Source organism: Lutjanus erythropterus, chromosome 18, assembly GCF_056507025.1.
Source record: "Lutjanus erythropterus isolate fLutEry1 chromosome 18, fLutEry1.hap2, whole genome shotgun sequence".
Taxonomy (NCBI): domain Eukaryota; kingdom Metazoa; phylum Chordata; class Actinopteri; order Lutjaniformes; family Lutjanidae; genus Lutjanus; species Lutjanus erythropterus.
In genome coordinates this window covers 34,279,786-34,304,434 of record NC_139334.1, presented here as the reverse complement: position 1 = coordinate 34,304,434, position 24,649 = coordinate 34,279,786, and the positions used below count along the sequence as shown (strand labels likewise).

Genomic DNA, 24,649 nt, shown 5'->3' with positions numbered 1-24,649 from the left:
TGGTTTAGGCAACAAGATGTTTGGTTAGGTTTTGGAAAAGATCATGGTTTGGGTTAAAATGAGCAAGTAATGAACCCAGGGGGTTCCACTGGGAATCCTAATATTCCAATGGTTTCAGCTAGAACCAACCCAGGGGATCTGCTGTGAACTCTTTTATATGCTATGGGTTTCATTTAGAATCCACCAAGGGGGCTCTACTGAGAACCCTTTTATATTCCACAGGTTTCATCTAAAACCCACCCACAGGGTTCTACTAAGAGCCCTTTCCTATGCCAAGGTTTTTTATCTAGAATGCACCAAGGTGTTCTACCCAAGGCCCCTTTTATATATGGGTTTCACCTATAACACTCTTGTCTTTTGTAGGTTCTACAGGCAACCATATTGTATTCTAATGATGAAGTAAAATTACAAGAACACAAGCAAAATGAATTAAGAGGATTCCAGATACATCAATATTTAAAAATACCATTTCATCAAGGTACTTTTAACACACATGCCTTCAGCAATCCTTCAAGAAGTCTTTCTGTCAAAACGGTTCTTTGGATGAAAATGAAAGGAACCTTTAGTCTTTCAAAGAACACTTGACAAACCCTTTCCTTCAAAAAAGTGTTTTTCAGATGCAAATAGTTTTAGGTAGAACCCAAGCCCTTCAGGAAGAACCATTTTGGAACCCTTTTTTCTAAGAGTGCACTAGCCTGTAGTTGTCAACCTATCTTGCTCTGGAACCATGTTTTGGACCGATGGGGGGACAGATTAAGTCTTCAAACTTTAATTTAGTTTGTTTTGTTGTCATACAAGTTTGATAAGTAGCTAGTATTTCAGCTACAAGAGCAGCTCTGCTTTTGTGAAATTCTTGCAGATGTTAAACTCCAGCTGTTCTTTTTTTTTTGAGGTATTGGTTTTATAGATACAGATAACCTATCCAGTAAACCAGATTGAAAAGGCCAAAAGCAGTGGGGAAGAATATTCGTGAGTAGGAATCAATTTTGGAAACCCGCACATGCATCCTGTTTTCACGCCAGGCACCTGAGCGGCAGTCATCGAAGCAGCAGAAGAAGCTGGTGCAGTCTTTTCCGTCCAAACACTCATAAGCATAGTCAGGCTCCTCGTGATAGGGCACAATGTTGTTCATCTGCAGCAAGGATGTGCCAGGTCGGATATTCACCATGCTGGACGCTTTCTGCTGTGAAGGAACACACACACAGGTGTTTTGGCGTGTTACTATTACCGTTCAGTGGGTTCAAAAGAGAATGACACATTAAAAAGAAAGAAAAAGGGGAATGATTGTTCAATACCTGTGTGTTATTGTTGGCTTTAGCCTTTTTCGTCTGTCTGTTGCTGGTGAAGTAGTGCAGAGTGCCATACTCCATGAGGGCAGCGAAGGTGAAGATGAAGCAGACAGAGACAAACAAGTCCATGGCAGTAACATAGGAAACCTTGGGCAGAGACTTCCTGGAGATGGTACTTAGTGTTGTCATGGTGAGCACTGTGGTGATACCTGAATGGTTTGTCACAAAGACAGATTCATCAGTGGAATATCAAACACTTTTTCTGTAGTCATTTGAATGTGTTGTAGTGACATTATGATGTTAGGTATGTAATATGGCCTCGGAGGTAATGGTGTCAGCTGTTGAGAAATTTCCTATAGATCCTCTAGGACTCTTGCCCGTAAGATACTGGATGTTGATGGCTAAATATGGACCCCTGCTCAAAATGGAGGCCGGTACGTGGCCAAAACTTGACCCCAATAGGTTCGCCCACAGTCAGACATGACCAGATATGTCCAAAATGTGACACCAATAGATTTGCACATGGCTATATATGTCCAAAATGTGACACCGATAGGTTTGCCTGCCCTCAGGTGTATTCAGGTGTGACACCATTATTTCCAGGCCTGGCTGGAGTTTCTTTTTGAAAAGTTGGTGGTGACTTAGCCAGAACTCTGGGGAGCTGAAATCACTTGGTTTCCTGAGCCTGATCATGTTTATTGATGTTTCTGCTCGAACACAATAAACTCTTTCACATCAGACTCCCAACAAGGAGTTTTCAAGGTCTTTTTGACAAACTGTTGGCAAGAAATCCAGACTTTGTCCTGGTCCAAGTTTGGACATTTTTGAGAGCCAACAAATGCTTGTGTCTTCCGTGATGCATATAGCAGAATAACAGCCAAAGCACACATTAGTAAAATTCCCTAGCAATAAGGGGTATTTCATGTTAGATCATTAGCTTGTCCTATGCCTTTGGTATTCTTTTCTAAAGGAAATTTTACAACTTGGTTGGTGTGGGAGGTTCGATAGTACCATCTCAAGAGATTTCTAGATAATAATGTCCAAAAGTTTTCAGCAACAAACTCTTCCTGGCTTCGCTGTAATCACTGTGTGAAAGTATTTCCCTACAGTATTAATATTTATGACAAATAATCAACAATCAAATTATAAACAAGTCTTTCAATGTTTTTAAGAAGATCTTTAATGCCATCTGCTTTCCTTCATAGTTGTTTGTTTTGGTTCATTATGTTAAGGCAAGGTTTTCTGTTTTATTTTGATTTGATTTCACTTGTGTATTTAGTCTGTGTTCCCTTATGTTAGTGGCAATTTGTCTTTGTCATTGTATAAAGTGTTTTAGACATTTCCCCAGTGTTCTTGGAGTTCTGCTTTGTTGTTTCGATTTTCTGCATGAATATTTTGACCCTGGATTTCCAACCTGTGCTTGCTTGACTATGTCAAGACTTTTTGGATATTGACTTTTTACCATTAAATAATGTACTGCATCTCTTCTGGGTCTGCATTCAGGTCCAATCTCTTATGGTACTGCTACCCTGCTATGAAGACTCATAAACTCAGCTAATCTGCTTCAACAGGACGGTGTGGGTGTGATTTCATCAGATTTGTCATCACATTCTCCTTCAAATATTGCTAAATCTTGATTGGTGCGATGATTGTGACATCAACTTTTTGAATAGAGCCCTTCGAACCATAAACCAAGAACATGAGCACAAAGAAAAACATAAAATCTCAAAAATCTTACCATCATAGTGAGCAGCATAACATATAGGATCACATCAGTTGTAGTAAGAAGGTGAACAAGGCAAATTTGAGCTCTGGTTGTGAGATAAGAACATATCAAACCTAGAGATGTGCGGGCTGGGACTGCATCCTTGTTGATCCAGAAGGAGACCCAGGACAAAACCACGATCATACTGCAGGGAATGTAGGTCTGGATGGTGAAGTAGCCCATTCTCCGACTCAGGTCAAAAAAGATTGTCATGATTACGTACTCCCCTGAAGGTTTGACAGTAGATAGGGAGATAAAGAGATGAAAGATTAAAAAGCCCATGGGGGAAAGTCATTTTCAAAGAATTTAGTCAGTGCATTGTAAAATAGAACAGATTGGAATTTCTGTGACTCATTTCAGGCTGCCATTTTTTAATCATGAATTACCTACCTACTATGGCTCACTAAATTAGATATACAGATGAGAAGACTGCAGACATACATAGGATTGCAGTACACCATAGCAATACAAGTGGAGCAAGACAATAAATTGGATCTGATAATATTGAACTTCACTCTGCCTAAATCTACTACAAGTTTTTGTAATATCAGTCCCTTACATATAAGTAAAATGGGAGACTGGCAACATGTAAGAGGAGCTCTCACCTGACTGGGTGTGTGCCACATCAGAGGTGTTTCTCAACCCTACAAAGGCAAACTGGTAGAGTCTCCAGTACCGCTGGTCTGCCACCTCCACCGCCCGTCTCTGCCATCGGTACATGATCTCATTCTTGGGATAACCGTCTAAAGAAAACCCCGCAACAAAGACACATAATAGATAAATTAGAAGTCTTACAGGTACCTATAGAAAGAAACACGAAGCTCAGATCTGTCATTCATTTAATGCACTGTACATCACAAGGGAACATTGCACCATGGCAAGGCAAAGGGGAGCATTCAAGATGGATCTGACCTGTACAGTCTCATGAAATTTCTTCAAATGAGCAAGATGTCTTCGAATGCAAATAGTCTGTGCTCAACATGGTCTTTAACAGTCATTCCAGTAACAGTCAGTAGTTTGAGTGCAGATGTGAGATAGTGCTTTCTCCCAGAAAATACAGTGAGGAGGTAATCGCTCTACGTAAGTTGTACATTGGAGGAAAGAAAAAAAAAGAGATTTAGTTTAGTTATTTTCTGTGTCTTGATTTGCTTTACTTCCTTCTTTTGTGTGTTTGCTGCCTTTTTGGCGGCATTTCGGTTTTATTCATATAGTGGCAAATCATAACATAAGTTATCTTTGGGTACTTTTCATTAAAGAGCAGGTCTAGAATGCACTCATCAGTTCCCACCAAGAGCAAGCACTAAAGCAACAGTGGTGAGGAAAAATGCCTTTTAACAGGCCTCGACCAGAATCAGACGGTTCGTCCCTGGAGCGTTCAGTCTGTTTCCTGCAAACTGCGGCTACTTCATCTTTGTCTATGCATAAAGCATTCCAGCCTTTCCTAGTGTTTAGTTTTCTGTGAATTTGGATCTTTGCCTTGTTTTCCTGTACCTTTGTTGGACTCATTGCCTGCATCTTTACAGATTTGTTTGCCTGCTTGGACTGCCTTTACCCTGTTTTGGCCAGTGCCTGCCTGAGCATCTTGTAAACCTTTTTGTGTATTGATTATTTGCAGTTTAATCATTGTACTGCACCAGCTTCTGCTTCTGAGTCTACATTTGGGTCCTGCTCCTTGTGTACCTTGTTTCCAGGCTTGAACAATCGTAACACTTTCATTATTATATTGGTAGTGAAGGATGTTTGTTGATGCCACAATATTTAATTTGACTTGGGCTTGTAGTGCTTCTATATTGGATTATTTTCAACAAAGCAGGCTCATCCTGTACTTCTTGTGAAGGTTTCCGGATATAGTGATATTATGATTAAGGTCACCATAGGTAAAGAAATCATACCTCCTCTTTTTAAGATTAAGTGTAAGAACTGGGCACCTGCTGAATTTATAGTACAAGTAGAGGACTGCGGCTGTTGTTAGCTAGTTAGCTCAATTATCTGTGTAACTAGTGGTCATATTAGCTGACTTGAGTCTGGACTACAGCAGTGGGGAAAATAGTGTGAAGAACCAGAATATTTTCACATCTCACTCGATGATTTATGGATTTATCTTGACCAAATCAGAGTTGGTGATTGTTGGAACCATGGAAAAACTTACCAAGACCGTTTAGTTGAATTTTATTTTGCTTCTGTTGAGTTTGAATTTAGTGTGTTTTACGATGAGTTAACAAAGCCACTAAGTCTTAGTTTATTTAGAAAGACTTGAAATCAAAAGGTCTAAGGCTGTAGTTTTTGTTTAATAAGGAATATAGATGTAAAATTATTTCCTTTCTTGATATTATTCGAGTTTAATTTTTTTAACTGTTAGACTCAAAAAGCTGAAAGAGCTTGTGGAACACAACAAACTTGCCACTAGCACCAGCTGAAACTACAGGGCAGGCATGAGCTGTTATACTGGACTATCGCCTCTTGAGGTCCTACTTGATAGGATGCCCAGGGCTAGCTGGTTAGCATGCTAACCTCAGTAGATGTCTCTGCAACACAATTCATAAATGTCTTTGACATAACATCAAAATTGTTGATAATTCTAGTTATTTTTTGAATGTTTTAAACTATAATTCTTACATATTGCGCCCTTAAAGGTTTTGCATTGACATAGCAACATCAGTCTACTTCCATCATTGCTAATGAGAGAGCATTATTTGCACAACTACAAGAGAATGCTTGCTTGTAAGCAAAACTTACATTCTTTCAGGCATTTAAACAAATGAGCAGTGCAGTTACATAGTTTTTGTTGATGAAATTACCACTGGTTTTAGCTCATTTGACGGCATTCAGTGTGACTGTAGTGGTCCTGACATTTGTCCTCATTTCCATGAAATGGTTTTTGCATTTTTCACTAGCATGTGGAAGATTGAGATCATGACAAGACATGAGAGGCTAAAGCACAATGCGAGAGACGAATGAAGGATGACACAGACAGCATGAATCAGACTGGGAGAGGGTGCATAATTCATTAAGTCTGTCAGAGAAAATGGGGCTGGGTGACCTCCTCTCTCCGCTGGTGGAGCAGATGATAGATTTGGTACAGGCTTAGAGAGGGCAGCCTCAAGCAGATGGGCCTTTAGGCAAGGAGAAGGAACAAGGGCTTAGCCATTACGCTAGCCCACACAGAAGCCCCTCTCTCTGGGCAGGTTACGGAAGTTGAAGTCGAGATGGCGGGTTCAAAAATGGGAGGGGAAAGCGTTTGACCACCTACAGCTCGAAAACTCCAGTGGACACGAGTGCTCATCCATTGGAAAGTTATGCAGCTTAAGGTAACACTCCGCATTAATAGTCAACCTGACAAAAACAGAATTGTGACAGAGAAAAAGCAAGTCTCAACAATGTTTTCTTCCCTCCCAAATGTGACTGATCACAGTAAAGGTACTTTATGTTTTCTCTCTGTAACTACACCAACAAATGTAGAACAAAATAATGACCATTAGATCATGCTTTGACAAATTGGAATCACCTAAAAGAGAACTACATGATAAGATGCACACACTAAAGCTGCACAAACAACAAAGAATTTTGAAGAGTTGATAGTTCAACATTAAAAATGGCTACCAAAACGGTTAGCAAACTGAGTCTATAACTGTCCTACCTCAGTGTGTACATGACTCTCCCATTGCTCCACAGCCTTAGGAGGCGGTTGGGAGTGGTGATCCAGTGGGCGTCTGATTTGCGGGAATTCCTGAAGAATGTGTCGGGGATCCAGATTTTGCCTACCATGTTACTGTTGAGCATGAGCAGCTTCATCGAGCTGTTAAACTTGAGTCGGCTGTCATACCACGTCTGGGCAAAGAAGATGTCAATGGTGTATTCCTGCAACAGAGTTAGGAAATCCAAGAAATAAAAATCAAATCAACGTCCACTTTTTAGCAGCTCTTTTTTGTTTCTTTCTTTCTTCCTCAGTGGACGCAGGTTGAAAGCTGCATGGAAAAAATAGTATTTGAACCAACTTCAACTTCTGGATGGATTGCCATTATTTTGTTGTGTTTTGAACACACACTAGGATGAATGCTAATGACTTACCAAAAATTTGAAAAACAATCTATAAAAACATATTGATCCCCAGTCGGGAAATCTGATAAATGATCCATTATATTAACAGAGAAAAAGCAAAAGCAAATCAGAAGAAGCCTCACCATGTTGATGGGGTCCACCGGTCCAATGCTGTTGACATACACTGCTGTTTCAATCACTGTCGGCCTCACTGAAACATAACAGAGGACTGCATTGACATGGACCGCATCAAGATTTACATGTTTCTTAGCTGATGTTCAAAAGATGCTGTCTGTCCCTGCTATATTGTCCCCTTACCTATTGCATTTCTGTACAGTTCTCTTTTGGCCTAAATAAAGGTCAGTACAGTAGGCTCAGGTGATTAGATGAAGATGCCCACAATTGTCAGTAAAATAAATCTATTGTTGGACTTCAAGTTGTGTTGATATTGTGTAGTCAGTCTTGTATCTGAGATGTGTCTAATCTCTTAGACTCTTGATTCTCAGTTCTTAGTGGTGTATTACGCAGAACGGGGTGGAACTGCTGGCAGATACAGCACTTACTAGGTATCACAGCAACAAGGACTGCAGTGCAAAAGGTTGGTGAAACAACGTCAGCAAATGATAATCTTTTTTTTTTTTATTTTTTTTTTTTGCATATTCAGATCGTATTGCTATTCCTTCAATCTGGAAAAAAAAAACACACACTGCAGCTTTGCTTTGGTCTTGAGAAGCTGCAGCTTTTATTAACTGACAAGCTCAAACCCACACTGTACATTTACTGCCAGACTAACAGGTAGAGGCATTTTACTTTTGTACTAGTTAGTCCTGTAACTTCATCCCCCAAATTCCATGACCTCTGGTGGCATGTGCTGCACACTGCATTACATACTCTCAATACCATGTCCATATCACTTTAATAGAAAGAGGAGTGTGTGTATTTTTGAAAGTATTGAAAATCATACTGCTGGAATTTCTTAATGCCATGGTATACCACAATACCTTTACACCATCTAAGCTGAGGTCAAATTGTTTTTAAGAGTGTTTTTTGCGTCACTCACAACGCTTCACACAAGAGCAGTGTCAATAGACCAGAGTGATGGAAGTGTAATGTATACCAGCCTCCTCCATAGCTGAGTTTATCTGGTGCAATTCCTTTTATTGTGCTTCCATGTTGGAAGGCCATGTCACCAGCATGCATTGACACCAGTCCCTATGTTGTAACCACAGCAACCTGTGATGATAGATTGGTGATGTCTAATCACTTGGAAAAGTGCAGACAGTTGGTCTTAAAGGTCTGATTTGAGGAAGAAATCTTATTTGCCTGCAGCCTGAAGAAAGACTGAGCCCTCTTTGAACTTTGAAACATTCTGGGAGACACATTAACATTTCATCCATTTTTGACCTTTCCAACCTCTTTTTATGCAATAAAACATGATTTGTTACTCTCCCACAAACACTTGTTGAATCATAGTTTGGCTCTGCAACAGTCTAGCCAAGTGCACACTCAGCCTGCATTAACACCTTCACAGTGGCCTTGACACTTGGCACTTGACTCTAGATGCTGTAGCTTAGCAACTGAAACATGGCTGCTAATCTAACAAACTAGCATTTAAGGAAACATGGACAAGAAGTAAGACAAGTTCTCAAAGTCATTGAAAGGTAGAACATCTACAGTTTCATGTGAAGTCATTTATTTCAGTATTATCTTTGGATACTTTTCATACAGAGCAGGTCTAGATCGTACTATTTATAGCATTATTTAAAGAAATCCAACAATTTCTACCACAAGCAAGCACTTTGCAACAGAGGTGAGGAAAAACTCCCTTTTCACCGAGAGAAACCTCGAACACAACCAAGCTCACGGTGGGCGACTGTCTGCCTCGACCATGACAACATGTCCAAATATATTTCACACAAAAACATAAAGCACTACTTTGCTGACATGTTCCTTTTGCATCTTGTTTAGAATGTCAGTGACAAATGAAACAAAGCAAATACTGTATATTATGTCTCCCAGATGAATCTCTATCTCACATTGTGTGCATTCTTCTTAGATTCTACATAACATTTGATGAACATCGCTATTACTGCTGGCTCAGTATTTTCTTTTCCCTTAGTAAGAGGAACAATGTGTTAGTTCTTTTTTATAGCACAGCCTCACTTTAAAAGTTGAATATTTAAAATACAAGGTTCTCCCCAGACAGCAGTAGTAGCTGACATGTAATTTCCCAAATGTTTCTACGCAGTGACACAGCAGTAACTCACACTGCACAGGGCTATTTACAGCTTCTTTTGAACTCCCCCTTGTATCACTGTGAGTCGAGTGTTTTGTGGCATAAGAGTTCAAACAAAACACATTTCCAAAGGATGAACTTGACTTGCCTCCGATGTCGGGCCGCAGTTTGTTGTCGTAGCCCTGCAGCAGTTTATTCAGGATCAAAGTCACATCGCTCTCGTAGACCTTCGGTGATAAGACCCAGGTCTTATTTATGGGAACATCTTCATAATCCTCTTCCTCCTGTTTACTGGGTCCAAAGGCTGCACTGTGGAGTACAAAACAAAGGAACATTGTAAGAGACAAAGTTACAGATACTTGCATCTAATTTAATGGGTGTGTTTGAATGTCAGAAAATCTGTAAGAGGGTTTAAGGTCTGGTTTTGCAGTATGATCTGAGCAGTTTGTTGGTTCTGGTATGAAAAAATTCAAGTTTTGTTATGGCAAGGGGGGCACATCAAGATACTGTGGTGGAAGCTCCTTCAAACTTGATTACTTTTGTCTTTTAATATGTTATTTTGTTTTATTGCTAAAACATGTATCACCTATAATAAAAATATACTTGTAGGCAGTGGAAAATGAACGGTGGGGTATGGGTTGACCCCATAGTGCCCCGGAGTGCACAGGAGCACCTGTTATTTTAAAATCAGTCCAAGCGTATTAAAATATGACAAAAAGCTTCATGTTGGAGATTCTTTAAGTTGACATCAGTAACTGGAACTGCAAATAGTCACAAGTGACAAAGAGTCTGACTAGAAACTGACCAGGACGCAACTTTTCCACATCAAAAATTCAGCAGTTCTTCTTATATAAGTTGCCAAAAACACTACATACAACACGTTTTTGAAACAAAGACATTGTGAGTTGTTTTGCACAAAATCACATCATATAATTACCATCACTGGACAGTAGGACCTACATTGCTCTCACTGCTGGAGTTGGCCACTGTTTTCTGAGGGGATGAGTCGGTAGAGATGATGGACTGGGTTATAATGACTTTTCCGCATATAAATTCAACAATTTTTCTCATACAAGTTGCCCAAAATACTACCCACTGTCACATTACTGTTGTTTGTTTGTATAACATAGCTGTGCGGGTTGAAGTGTGGCAGGATTCTTAGTGAACTGCAAAATTCTACTAACATCTAGAGCAGTGTTTCCCAACCCTGGTCCTCAGAGCTCACTGCCCTGCATGTTTTAGATGTTTCCCTGATTATTTTCTGAGTGTATACATGTATATGTTACCTTGACAGTACTGTACCAGTTTTATTTTATATTTTAGCCTATTCTACTTTGAATCTAATTATCTTTGCATGTTGTATGTGTGTAACATGAGGGAACTACAGCTCTAATCTTGTTGTACAACCCTGCATTGTGTACTGATAATAAATGATGAATGAGTGATGCCTTGAAAACTAGGCGGAGTTTTGTGTTGTACTGCTTCTAAAACTCAAGATTTCATTCCATTTAAGTGCTAAAACCCTCTTAAACAGCACTTAAGGCTCCAGTGTTGACTGCAGCGCTGGGTGGAGGCTTCATTATACTGTGATTTGTTATCGAAGTCAACAGCTTCACAGTCTTAGCACCTGCGTTTAGGAAAAGCCCACACCTGCAGGAGACCACCTCTGCACTCAGACAGAAATAACCTCCTTCGCTCAGCCTCACATTCCTTTTCAGTCAGAGGGGAAATGTATTGCGTGAGATGAGATCATCTTTAATGCTTTGCACGTGGCAGCTGGATTACTTTGTTCTGACTGAAGAGACGACTGAAATCTTGATTCAATCCGATACAAGTCCAGAGGTGTGTTGGCTGCCTCTAGACCTTTCAGACCATTGACTATGTCTAAACGTAGACCTTGATAAATGGCAGAAAATGGATGGATGAATTAGTAGAAATCTAAGCATACTAAGCAAGGTAGCCCCATTTGTCCTTCTCTGTAGGCACATCCTCCAGAGGGATTCTGAGGCATTCCCATGCCAGATGGCATATGTAATACCCCACCCAGTGCACCTAGTTTATTGTGACTGGAATACCTCCACAAGAAGACATCCTTGAGGTATTCAGCAGTGTTTGAGAATGAGCCAAATTCAATTTGATAATGACTACACACTGAAGCCCTTACAATGTTTCCTCACTGGATGCATTTCAATATGTTTTAATCATGGCAGCTGTCCACATTAGCTGCCTAATGGCTACATGTTCAGCTGCAACCTGAACCATATGTTTATGCTGTTTTCTTCCAACTTAAAACTATGAATTCATATAAAAATGTGTGATAATTATGCACATATTCCTGCCATCAAGTCCTAGAAATGTAACTGATTTACCTTAATTTTATATAACTAAATAAATAAAATACATACGTGTTGAAATGGACACAGATGGAGGACTGAATCCTCTGCTGATATGCTGTTGTCTCTGTGCGACTGATTTTGAGGAAATGTTACAAATACGGAGGACTGGGACCAGGAATCATTGTTTTTTAATAGGATAGCCCTCTTTGCTGTTTTACACAGTATCATTAGGCTGTATGACTCTCCAAGGACAAAAGCCACGTTTTGCTTATACAGCATGTATTTGTTCTTTGCTTATTTCAGCAAACACCAGAGTACAAAATCAGCTGTCTCTGCAAACACTGAAAGCTATTTATTTTGTGATCACAGCAATGCATTTCAATAAAGCCTCTTTTCAATCATCGCCTTGTGAAGCAATCAAGAAATACATTTTTTTATTCTAGGAAATTCTTTCGGGTCTAAGTCATATGCAAATTCTCAGCGGATTTCAGCCTATTTTCATTTCCAGGTCGTCAAATGCCGACATTTTGTCACGCCCCTGCCTGTCTGAGACGCACCAGGCTTTCAAGTAACTTTGATGTAAACCCATCTGTCTCAGGTGAAGTAGTATAAAGAGCGAAAAAGTCGGCTTATGAAGGACGTGGGATGGATGGATGGGTCAAACAAATACAGGACTCTCACTCAGGAGACAGGGGTCCATGTCCTATGTAAAGTCGAAAGTCAATGTTATTTAAAGTTTTTAAATGGAATAACATTACTACGTCACGTCATGTACACAACATTTTTTCCTAAACTTAACCTAGAAGTTTTGTTGCCTAAACCTAACCAAAATTTAACCATTTCACAGCATTAACTGCATGTTAAAAAGGCTTTCGGGGGCGGCACGGTGGTGCAGTGGTTAGCACTCACAGCGAGAAGGTCCTGAGTTCGGATCCCCTGGCTTGCTGGGGCAGGACCTTTCTGTGCGGAGTTTGCATGTTCTCCCCGTGTCTGTGTGGGTTCTCTCCGGGTTCTCTGGGTTCCTCCCACAGTCCAAAGACATGCATGCTAGGTTAATTGGTGACTCTAAATTGCACGTAGGTGTGAATGTGAGTGTGAATGGTTGTCTGTCTATGTGTCAGCCCTGTGATGAACTGGCGACTTGTCCAGGATGAACCCCGCCTCTCACCCAATGTCAGCTGGGATAGACTCCAGCAACCCGCGACCCTTACGGAATAAGCGGTTACAGAAAATGAATGAATGAATGAATGAAAAAGGCTTTCTGTCAGCATCTCATGCAGACATCAAAGGGTACCTAGTGCATCAGTATGAGGCTACATCTACATTGCCACGTTTTTGTTTTAGAATGAAAACTATCCCCATCCATTTTGGCACCGTTTCAGAAATAATTTCCATCCTTGCTAACATGCCTGAAAACGCACATCATGTGACCATTCACATACACTAGGCAAGTGCGTGCCAGTGCAATGAGGAAGCAGTCTTATACCAGGATAATGGGATGAAAAGATGGAGCAGGAAAATGTGACTGATCTTCACACAATCCTCTTGGATAATGCTATTTTTTTTTTAAATGTATTGTTAATGACATTCTCTTATTTGTCTAACTTTCCTGTCATTGTATTTACAATGGCTGAACACAAACAGCAGGCTAACCAAAGCTAGCAGCTAGCATATAGTAGTAAACACTGGTGGATCAAAACGAGTCCCTTATTTACACACATGTATGACTGAAACAACTTGTCAGGGTAATCCAGGTGCATTAGCGGTTTTCTGGAATATTCCCTCATCATTCAGGTAACAAGACATGCATTCTATCTTTGTAATGAGCCATTAGCTCCATTAGCTGTGTCATGGTTCCAGTCTGCGACTGTCAGAGGCTAAAAACTGCCAGACAAGACCCAAGATGTCCAAGGGCAGATGTTCATCTTTACCACAGAATGGATGAACATTGCTTTTCACCAGTAATGTTAGCTATATTGCTCACTGGCTACTGTGGCTGTTGACTCAGCTGATAGCAAAGTCCAGCATTGGCTAATAAAGGCAAAAAGCATCAAAACTAAATAAAAGAGCATAACCCCTAATCTCCACCAGGTGCAGCTGGTGGCAGCACTGGGGCCGATTTGTGGCTATTCTAGACAATGCTTGTGTTTCCACCAGAAGCACCCCGGCGCGTTTCAGATGCTTCCCAGAAGTGGCTTGGCGCTCTGCTCCACTGAGAGTATGCGCCGAGTCTATTTTTGACGGATGCCGCATCAATTAGCATAGAGCAGGTCGAACAGGTAGGAAGTCAAGCACGGAACAGGCAAGGAGAATCCAGTTAATTTTCAAAATAAAAGACCCCATGCAGACTCATGATCATAAAGACATCATTTAACTAAGTAGCCTACTTATCCATGGCAGAAGCAACAAAGAGCTGCTGCTGAAACGCCTCTGAAACACTGCTGGTGGAAATTGCAGACACTCGTATGAGGGAACAAAACTGCAGCGCAAGTGTGACGTCACAAAGCCGCATCTAGTGGAAATCCCTGGTAAGCTTGCAATTTGACTAATCAGGGAATGAAACATAGTAACTGATAGCTCTAAGCAGGAGGCACACCTGAGTGGATCAGAGATCCAGAGGTCTCCATGTCTGTCTGTCCAGACGATAACACAACCCTGGAGTTTTAAAACTGAAACGGGGCCAGGAGCATTACCAAATGTCTGTGTAGTGTGGACACCTGTGCATTTTAAAATGAAACCATAGTAGTGAGGATGTAACCTGAGAGGGGTGTGACAAACACGTCCGTATTTGATGGCATGGGATGAGAACAGGCTGTGGAATTACAGAGGCAGAATGCTTAGCAGATCTGATGCCAAAAAGGTCTTTTTAGGATGTATCCAGGTAATAACACACAGCTGTAATGTGTGTTTCCCCTGCCCTGCCACACTGTGTCTATTACAGACGGTTTCACATGGCTGAACTCTGTGTCTGTGCCAAGGTGTGCCGCTGCTGTTCTCTCTTAATGAACATGGGCCTGATACTGTAAAGAGGCCCGAGGACTTGGCGTTCAGCCCAGACTTCTAATACAAAGAACGTGACCTCCACCACGACACAATAACCTAGTGCAGCAGAGAGGAACCTTGCTGCTCTGTGCTATCACTAGAAAACAGAAATAATACTGTACAAGCCTTCATGAAACTATGTTTCTGTGAATTATGTTTACTGAATGTGAATAATGGATAGAAAATCTTCAACAATTGGTTGCTACACAACGATTATATTGCTCTTTTTCCCCATGAGCAATTGAATGGCAGTGTTGGTCTGTTAATCTGTCCATGTCCATCCAAATGCCTTGGTACAGGCAAGACATCTGCCAACTGCCAAACCTCTGTGATGAAATTTGGTACTGATATTAAAGAACCCTGGAGAACTGTTCCTAATACCTTATTTTTGTAGATCTGGCCATCATAGTATAGACAAATTTATTTGGCAGATGCTTTTGACCAACAGTTTTTATCAAACACATACTAAGAAGCAATATGAAGTTCAGCTCGAGGACTTTGACATGTGGACAGAAGGAGCCAGGGTTCAAACTAGGATGGGGCTGATGGATGATACCATCGTCATGCCAATTTGAAAGATATGGCCCAACCCTAGTTCAAACTACCAACCCTATGAATAATGGCTGGTCCTACAGCTACCACCACACAAACACACACACACACACACACACACATATATATATACTTAAACACTGGATATGCAGATTCATTGGCTGCCACAGCCCACCACTTTTCAAAGGCTGAAACGGTTCCCAGCAGCAGGACACCTACGTTGTTCCCACAGCAACCCATGCAAATAGGTTGATGATATCTGGACACACAAGTATCATCTGATCACTTGAAAATAACAGTGCGGACACAATGACATTTTTGATAAATAATCATCAGGAATGGGCTGCAACTAACAATTATTTTCACTGCAGATTAATCTGTCTTGTTTTGTAAATTAATCAATTAGTTATTTGGTTCATAAAATGTCAGAAAATGGTGAAAAAATGTCAGTGTTTTCCAAAAGCCCAAGATGTCCTCAAATGTTTTGTTTTATCCACAACTCAAAGATGTCAGTTTACTGTTAGAGAGGAGTAAAGAAACCAGAAAATATTCACATTTAAGAAGCTGAAATCAGAGAAATGACTAATAGTTGCAGCTCTGTTGGACATAATGATGAATTGAGTAAAGGCAAATAATAGAATTGCTAGAAAAGTCTGGTCAAATAATTACTTTACTGTAATGCAACCTTAAAAACCAGGAAAAGACACTTGTGCCATATCACCATATAACGATATCCAAAGTCACGTGGCATAATTAGAGGTTGCCATCTTGGAAGCATGAGTTGTAATAACTTGCTTGGGAACTTTTCAGATGTTTTTCTGGTGAGGACGGGCTGGCTTGTGTTCCTCGCCCCATCAGATTTTTTCTTCTTTACTTGTTCCATTGGGTTTTTCAAATGTTCAGTGAGTATTTAGTTGTGAGCTATAACTTCACGTAGGTTCTACAAGTGATCAAAAGATGTCCTTGATTCCTTTCCACATCTAATAATTACAGTTCAGTGATCCTGTATGAGTCAAGTTTATTTGATTCTGTGTTCGTTTTTGCAGACTAGAAAGAGTGTTGGAGATACAAGCACAGCAATCACTACAGCTGACTGCATCAGACTGACACTGAAATATGTAAAAACTTTATATTTCTAGTTAGATCTCCAGAGTTGTCTCACTGAGTTCATTACTGAGTGTTCGTGTTGGGGGCCGTTTCAAGAAGTCGAGCTCGCTGTAACGCACTGGGGGCGCAGCCTTTAGCAGTGAGCTGTGCCGGCTGCCGCTTGAGTTCAGCTGAAGTTTAAAGTGACACAGTGGAAGCTGGCGAGGCAGAGTTCCACTGAATCTCCTCACTTTGATTCGAAGTGTTGATTCAACCGGAGCCCTGGAGACTTTTAGTGATGAGTCACTGATTCCGCACCAGTTCAGTCTGTCTCAGCATGTTCTTCTTCAGGGACTTTTCTCCACTGTCATCTGTTCCAGGGCTGCTGGGTGAGCTGAAACCAGCAAAGCCTGTGCTGCCACAACTGAACTGAGTTTAAGAACCAAAGGTCGCACTAACTACATTATATTAATGATCAAATAAAGCCAGGCAGCGCTTAGTTACATTCTTGATATTCTTGAAAGAAGGATTTTGTTGCTGTGATGGAAACGTTCCTATACTCTCATTCTGTGCTGCCTCTCTTCCAGCATGTCAAATACAGCAGCTTGTTCAGTGCCCTCATGCTTCAAACTATAACGCTGTAGTTTACATCTCTAGAATCATTTCTGGAGGCATCCCTCTACCTATACGCTTTAATGTGCTGTCAAAGTCAGGTGATGTAGAGTGAGAAAGCCCACATCTGGGAGATGTGGTTTGGATGGATTGGTCAAACAAACACCCTGCGTTTTCACCCAGGAGGCTGTGGTTTGTGTCCCATGTGAAACCCAAAGTCAAAGTTAACCTCTTTTTAGGACATTAGGGTTAATGTTAGGTTTTGGGACTTGCATACTTATTTGAGCCCAAAGCATGATCTTTTCCTAAATTCAACTACATAATGTAATTTTTGTGCCTTTATTTTGCAAGTCTCTCAGGATGTTGCATATTTATCATTGGTAACTTGACCGCAGAGCCTTGTTTGTGCAAAATTGACGCTAGACGGGACCAAGGTTCATGTCCAGTGTGAAACCAGTGGTCAAAGTTAACTTCTTTTTAAGACTTCATGGTTATGAAAGTAGTGCATAACATTATGTTACATTCTGTACTAATCTATGAACGTTATATTACGTGTTGGGTTTTGTTGTGTTATGTTACAGGATTTATCAACTAATGTACTTATTTTAACACAAACCACGATCTTTTCTTAAACCAAACTATACAATGTTGTTGTCTTAAGCCACCCAAGTAGTTTTTGTGCCTTTATTTTGAAAGTCTACCCATACATTGCATAATTATCTTTGATAACTTGACTGTAGAGTCCCGTTTGTTCAAAACTGACGCTTGAAGGGGTGTCTCATATGAAACCAACAGTCAAAGTTATTCTTTTTAAGACATTATGCTTATGAAAGTACTCTGTAACAAGCTTAACATTACATTCTGTACTCATCTATGAAAATTACATTACATTACGTTATGTACGTACATCACATAGTTTTTGTGCCTTTATTTTGAAAGTCTTCCCAGATATTGCATATTTGTCTTTGATAACTTTACTGCAGAGCCCCATACTATGTAATGTGTGTAATGTTATGTAACGTTCTGTACTTACCCATGGAAGTTACATTACGTTTCATTACATTACATGCACAACTTTCATCACTAATATATTTATTTTAATCCAAACCATGATCAGCAGCTTTTGTGCCTTTATTTTGACAGTCTACCTGGACGCTGCATATCTATTATTGAGAACTTTGACTGAGGATGAACAGCATCATAGTTAGAAGCATAGGACCACTGACCAAGCTGCTGTGTTTAAGTGAGAATGTGTTGTTCTGTCACAGCATTTACTTAACTTGGACAAGTTAACAAATCCACTGTATCATTTCTCTATGTAGAAAAATTCCAGCTGAGACACAATTAGTAAATCAAATACTTCAATCAATTATATGTGCTAATTGAATTAGGACGCAGGATGATACAGGATGCAGACAACACAGCTCAGGTCAAAGACAGGACACAGGGCCTCTCATTAAGGTCAAGTGATTACACCTGTTGTTCTCTCTGCCTCAGGTGATCAGGTGACCTCAGGATGAGACAAATTAGCAATGTAACTGACTCACAGAAAACCTGCTGCGGGCTAATATTGTAGAAAAGGAACACTGGTTGCATTTGAGATTTTGTTTAACTATGAACCTGTGAGTATATTCTGTGTATATGCTGCACACCGTGCATGATGGACACTTGAAGGCAACAGGGCACGTACACAGTGCACCAAGAATAGGACAAATGGGGGGTTAATTGCAATTTCTCATCCATATAAAGCGCCATGAATGGAGGCAATCTGTTCACCTTGTAAATTTAATAGACCTTTTTCATTGCAGCCATATTGATATGAAACAGTAGAGTCTGGTGTTCCCAGTGATAATAACTATGGATCTGTTCCATTAATAATTATAATTGTTAAAGTTTTTTTTTTTTTTTTGGTAGGACATGATTTGTAGCAATTCTCAGGAATGAGTGAGATATAAACATTTGTGGTTACAACACAACTGTTTATTAATGTATTTTCAACAGTTATAACTTGTCCTGACCACATCCATAAGTGAGGCTGCTGTATAAACAGATAATATGATGATATGGCAAAATATAGCTGCAGTAACATTACATATGTCTTTACATATGTGCTGACAAATACTGTATGTCTTTATGTCTACTCTCAACTATAATGTGTTAAACGTTTTCCTAATTGTATATTGCTTATGAATGCTAAATAGGGGGCATTAAGTTAACATGTAAGCACTGAATTTATTGGGCTAATGCTTGTCCTGACATAGTTCATAACTGAAAAGCTTGCATGCAAACTCGGATGGTGTTACTTTCGAGTAGCCAAGCATTTATTATTCTGTTGTCTTTCTGTTCTTTAATCCCCAAAATGCTTAATTTGTTTGTTCAAAACAGTGATTTATACCACTGAATTACTTAAAGATCCCCTTCAGACATATTTCAAGACTTAAAGACTTACAAATGCTTTGAATAATAATTTGTCTGATAGAATTTCCCCACCAAAAAACTTAAATGAAGACGCAATTAATTAATTCCTTAAATTGCATCGACTTCCTCTGCCTCACGTGCAAGTTTTGTGTCACTGTATGTGCAACTGAAGCTTAAAAAACCCCCAGACTCTGCACATATAGTCCATCATTCTGCACAGCGGAGCTCAAACATCACAGTGAAGCTACAGTAAGAAAAAAGCCATTTTTCTGTAGTCTGGGTTATTTTGTTAAATGTAATTACTAGAATTAGAAGCCTAGTTTGTGTCATTTCTTTTTGTAAACTAGATGCCATCTGCAGCTTCTTCATCATGGTGGAGGATAAAAACCTGTCACGCAGTAACATTTTAGTTTTTTTTTTTACATGCCACAGACTGTAGTTTTAATCCTACTCAGGCTGTGAGTCTCTTCTGGAGCTTTGTCAAGTCTGAGAATACAACCCACATGATCCCCCTTGGTTTTGAGACCGCACATTTATAACAGAAAGCTTAAGTTACAAACTATGCGCAACATGTTTGAAAGGCACAGGCAATCACCGGGAAGAGGGGTCTAAAAAGAAGATATTACAGTGCATTGTGGGAAATGTAGGATCCAAGAGATTTAAAAGGGATTAAAAGTCAAAATATCTATACTTCTGCAGCTTTAATTATAACCACTATTCTTTGACAGATGTAGGGGCTCTGATTGGCTCTGTGGGTTGGACTGGAGTAGATGCACACTTCCTTCTGTGTGGTAATACAGTTGGTGGGTGTAGTCAGTGGAAATAAAATAGTAGGAACTACTTTCTTTCTGGTAGAAAAAAAGTAAGGTAGAAAGAAAGTAGTTTCAGTAGATTGCACTGTAGATTCTACTGCAGAAAGAAAGTAGTTCCTACATGAAACTGCTCACAACAAAGTCTGTGAATTGAGTAACCAGGTCATGATTTCCACAAAGCTTTAGTTTAATATCCAGTGTTTTCCCAGTCTTTATAGCGACTAACCTGACATGCCAGATGGTTTGTTACACAGAACCAATTGGGAAGTCGTCCTTAGAAACTGTTTGGAGAAGGGCAGACACTTTCGAAAAACATTTGGCAGGTGATTGGACGAACCATGTGTCTATCACATCTAACGCAGGCTAACTTCAACCAGTCAGATTGAACGAATGCATCTTTTCCATGGAAAACAGTGTCCTTCTTTGCTCTTCTTTCAACAAAGAAATACTCCCCAGTTCTGATATAACTGATGCTATCACAGTATCTATGCTAAGCTCTTGCTGTCGCCACAATTAAAACCACACCCATATCTGCCAGTAGTTCCTCCTTGAACACTGATAACCTGAAGCCTGGTAAGATGGATTCTCATGTGATCTCATGAATCCAGTTGCCTCACAAGGTAACTAGCAACTCGCAGCTAGCAGGAACCAGAAGGCACTGTTACCTTGAATAAGTTAGGTATTTCTCTGCGTTTGAACATTGTTGGAAACATTTGGGATAATTTATGGGCACAGCTTAACAAAATATATAACATAATTTTTGCATTTTTTGACATTTAATGCAGAAATGTTACATATTTAGCTTTAAAGCAAGAGACAAATCAATTGTGAGACAGACTGCTGCAGACACATTAACTGTAACCACATAAGCTTAAATTTTGAAATGTAATTTTGCTGTTGATGTTAAAAATCTTAAATTGATCTTAATTGTTAGACAAAATTGTAATGATTTACTACTGAGTTTCTGGTGAATTTGAACATTTATCTGTTAGTGGCTGACTGATATTCATTGGTCTTTCTTTTCTTCCCCCCAAAGAAAACATATTTGGTCTAACATCGACATTTGTGATATAAAACAATACTGTGTATAAAAATATCAAAGAAAGCATTAAATTAAACTTTTTCCAACATATACTCACTAATTTTTATTACTATAATTGGCAAATGTAGGACAACTATATTCATTGTCGATTATTTTCTCGATTGTTCGATTGGTTGTTTGGACAGTAAAATGCCAGGAAATGGTGAAAACTGTCAATCCATGTTTCCCAGTCTTGTTTTGTCCACAGCCCAAAGACAAAGACTAAAGTTTACTGTCATAAAGGAGTAAAAGAAACCTCAAAATAACCACATGGAAACAGAGATTCTAGTCTTTTTTCCTTTAAAAAAAATTAATCAAAACGATTAATTGACAATGAGAATAGTTGGTGATTCATTTAATACGTGATCACTCGATTAATTTTTGCAGTTCTAGGCAAATACAATGTTCTTTTTTATGATTGTTTTGTTTTATTTTGAGGTTTATAAGACTCCACACCTTCCAGGACCAAATCTTCCTTTTCTGTGTGCATCACCTGACCTCAGAGAGGCTGTGACATGCAGAGTGATTTGCTTTGTGAAGAAATGCAGCTGCAGCTTCTACCTGACATTCTCACATTTTTCACCTGGAGGGATACAGGCCTGTCCTCTCCAGGACACAATTCACACCTCTGTGACCGAACTGAGCCACACGGGTTTCCTCTGGGGCTGAGCTAAGTGAAGATCTGTGTCTTCCAAGGACCCAAACCATCCATCATCCTTCTGTCAAAAGCCCACATGACATTCTGCTGCTGTACTGAGACAGATAAAGGCTGAAAGCTCATGACAAACCCCCTGAAACAGAACTCAGATGCTGGGGGAGATAAAACCAGCCTGGTTTTGTGTGCGCAAAATCCCGCACGGATCAGAGAAACGCACACAACGTTGGTTAATTTTACGCAAATTTCCCGACGAAAGCAGGGGATAAATGATTTCCTGTCAGGCCACAGCGGCTCACACGATGACCCACTGATCACAGGTAGAATACAAGATGCGGGACGCAGCGATCCCGAAGACATGAGAACCCGGAGGAGGCGGCAACATCTGCAGCCGTTTACCCCGACAAACCTTCCCTCCTCTCCTCCCGTCATGATGGAGGCTTCCTGCTCCTCCACATCCACACACACACACACACACACATATACACACACACGCTCACTCACCAGAGTCCGAGCAGAGCGAAGAGCAGCCAGGGGCTCATGGCTTTGTCCTGCACGGCTCGCACAAACAGCCGCTTCATCCTCCACAGCTGGAAAACGACCTTAACGGAGTCCGCGGAGACGCAGAAGAAGAAATCAGAGCCTTCCTTCCTTCCTTCCTTCCTGCCGTCGTCAGGTCGCCTCTGAACGCAGCCGATGAGGGTTAAATGTAGCGACGGAAGGATGGGAGAGATGCGTCCATGGTGTGTGTGTGTGTGTGTGTGTGTGTGTGTGTGGAGGGGGAGGATGTGGCAGAGTGAGGGGAGCTGACTCTGCTGTAGTCCATCTGCAGTGGCGCTAACAGGCTGCTCAGTCTGACACACTCACACACACTGCTGCTTCACACTGAAAGATCTGTGTCTCCTCTCACATCTTAGAGGAAACACTGACGGATGAACATTTCTTTTGTTCTTTATTCACACTGATCTTTTTATGTATTCGAGGGAAACAGCTCTCTGGATGCAGATGCTTCACATTCACACCTGCTGCTGCTGCTGCTGCTGGGTAATCCAGGAGCTTCCGAGCAGTTGTGGATTGGCTTGAGCGTCTTGCTCAAGGGCACCTTGACACATCTCCTTCTGTTCACCAGTTGATGGTTTCTCAGGATACTCAGCAGGGTCAGAGCCAGGGTTTTAGTGGCACTGAGGTCAGGAGTCCAAGGTGACTCCAAGGCACTAAAGCTGCACACGCTACAAGTCCATCCACCACCCCAAAGTCCATAGGCATCACATGCCATACCTTTTTCTTTTAAGTAAAAATAAGAGACCAGAGTCACGCGTATTGCCTTAAAGTAAAAAAAAGAACTTTTCTGATTTAACTCCACAAGTGCCAGAATTCTGTAACAAGAGAACGGCCATAAGCGTCATTTTGACCTTTGACTTCCAAACTCTATTATCTCTCATGATACATACCAGACTAAGAGATTCATGCATTTATTGTTAGTTTATCCCTTAAAAAAAGAAAAGAAATAACACCAAAATATAAATTTTGTCAAGTTTATTACTACATTTATCAATATGCATGCCTAATGTGCAGTAAACCATAATGATCGCATGTATTCACAGCAGTATTTTTCTGTAGGATTAACATTGTAGATTAATCTAGAATTACTCAGAGCCAGAAACAGTTAAAGATATTTGATAAACATGTTGTTTTAACATTAATAATAACACATTTACACCTAGAACCATCACAAAAAACAATCATAGCCTCTGGGAAAAAGGCTAGAAAATAAAATAACCAAATAAAACCCCCAAAAAGTCGCAAACGTTGTTTGTAATGAGTAAGGTACTTTGTTTCAAAATTTGTGAGCATTAATACAAAAATTCAATTAGTTATAGGTGCTGAGTCAAAAAATGTTACAAACGTCCCTGGTCTCCCCTACTTTATTTTTAATTGGGTCTAATTAATTAATTATTTTCATTTTATTGTCGGGGAAATTGGAAATCAAGACCACTTATGAAGTTTTCTTTCTAGTTCTGGTAGATTCTAAAAAATGCATCGTCACAAAGCTAAAAACAGGACTGTTTTATGAAAAGTTGACATTTTAGAGATGAAACATACACATTAATACAGCAGTTATATTAATTAAAAAACATTAAATATAATGATGGACCACTTTTCTGTACAATGGGTATACTTTTACTTTTCATAACTACATTTTGCTGATAATACTTACATAGTTTTACTTGCTTATGGTTTTGAATGCAGGAGTTACTTCAACTACTGTTTTTGAACATCTCTTGTTTGCTTATTTGACAATAAATTAGCCAGTAATACGATGAACTTGATTTTCTGTGATGTCTCTGTCCATGGTGCTGAAACATGCATGATGAAAGACATATTCATTGCTCTAAGATGAGCATTAAATGCTAACATTAGGCATATTTTTCAATAGCATAGTAAGTCCTTGATGTCATGCCACATCACCATACCTTGGCTTTTGCTGAAAAAACACCCTGACCTCCACACCCTTTCTTTCCACCCTGTTACACAAAAAAACACACTACCTTCTGCAGCGGCACTGAATGTTGGTACTGGAGTTACATCATGAAGAAGAGAATTGTCCATTCTGGACGTAGGTCCCTGAGATACTGTGCAGGGTTTTAATTGTAGAATGTGAACTCCCGTCAGGTTGTCATGATTCACAGATAGATGCAGTGTACTAGACCTCAGTTTCCTCAGCAG

The 24,649-nt window shown here is 40.1% G+C and overlaps 1 protein-coding gene across 1 annotated transcript; it reads right to left on the bottom strand.

The window, feature by feature from the left end:
• On the bottom strand, positions 1–22,612 carry gabrg1 (gamma-aminobutyric acid type A receptor subunit gamma1). Its single transcript, XM_084743282.1, has 9 exons — positions 22,427–22,612; positions 9,477–9,637; positions 7,236–7,303; positions 6,692–6,912; positions 6,305–6,387; positions 3,660–3,797; positions 3,129–3,281; positions 1,296–1,498; positions 1–1,183 (listed from the first exon to the last, which is right to left on the bottom strand). Exons 1-9 carry the CDS (start codon positions 22,501–22,503, stop codon positions 902–904), a joined length of 1,386 nt encoding a protein of 461 aa, XP_084599408.1. The 5' UTR covers positions 22,504–22,612; the 3' UTR covers positions 1–901.
• Positions 22,613–24,649: the final 2,037 nt, after the last annotated feature.

Excerpts from the sequence above, each read along its gene's own strand:
- gabrg1 (XM_084743282.1), bottom strand. The coding sequence starts at position 22,503 with ATGAAGCGGCTGTTTGTGCGAGCCGTGCAGGACAAAGCCATGAGCCCC. Across the intron at positions 3,282-3,659 it reads TGTGGCACACACCCAGTCAG|GGGAGTACGTAATCATGACA; the intron begins GTGAGAGCTCCT and ends TCAAACCTTCAG. Across the intron at positions 1,184-1,295 it reads AAGCCAACAATAACACACAG|CAGAAAGCGTCCAGCATGGT; the intron begins GTATTGAACAAT and ends GTTCCTTCACAG.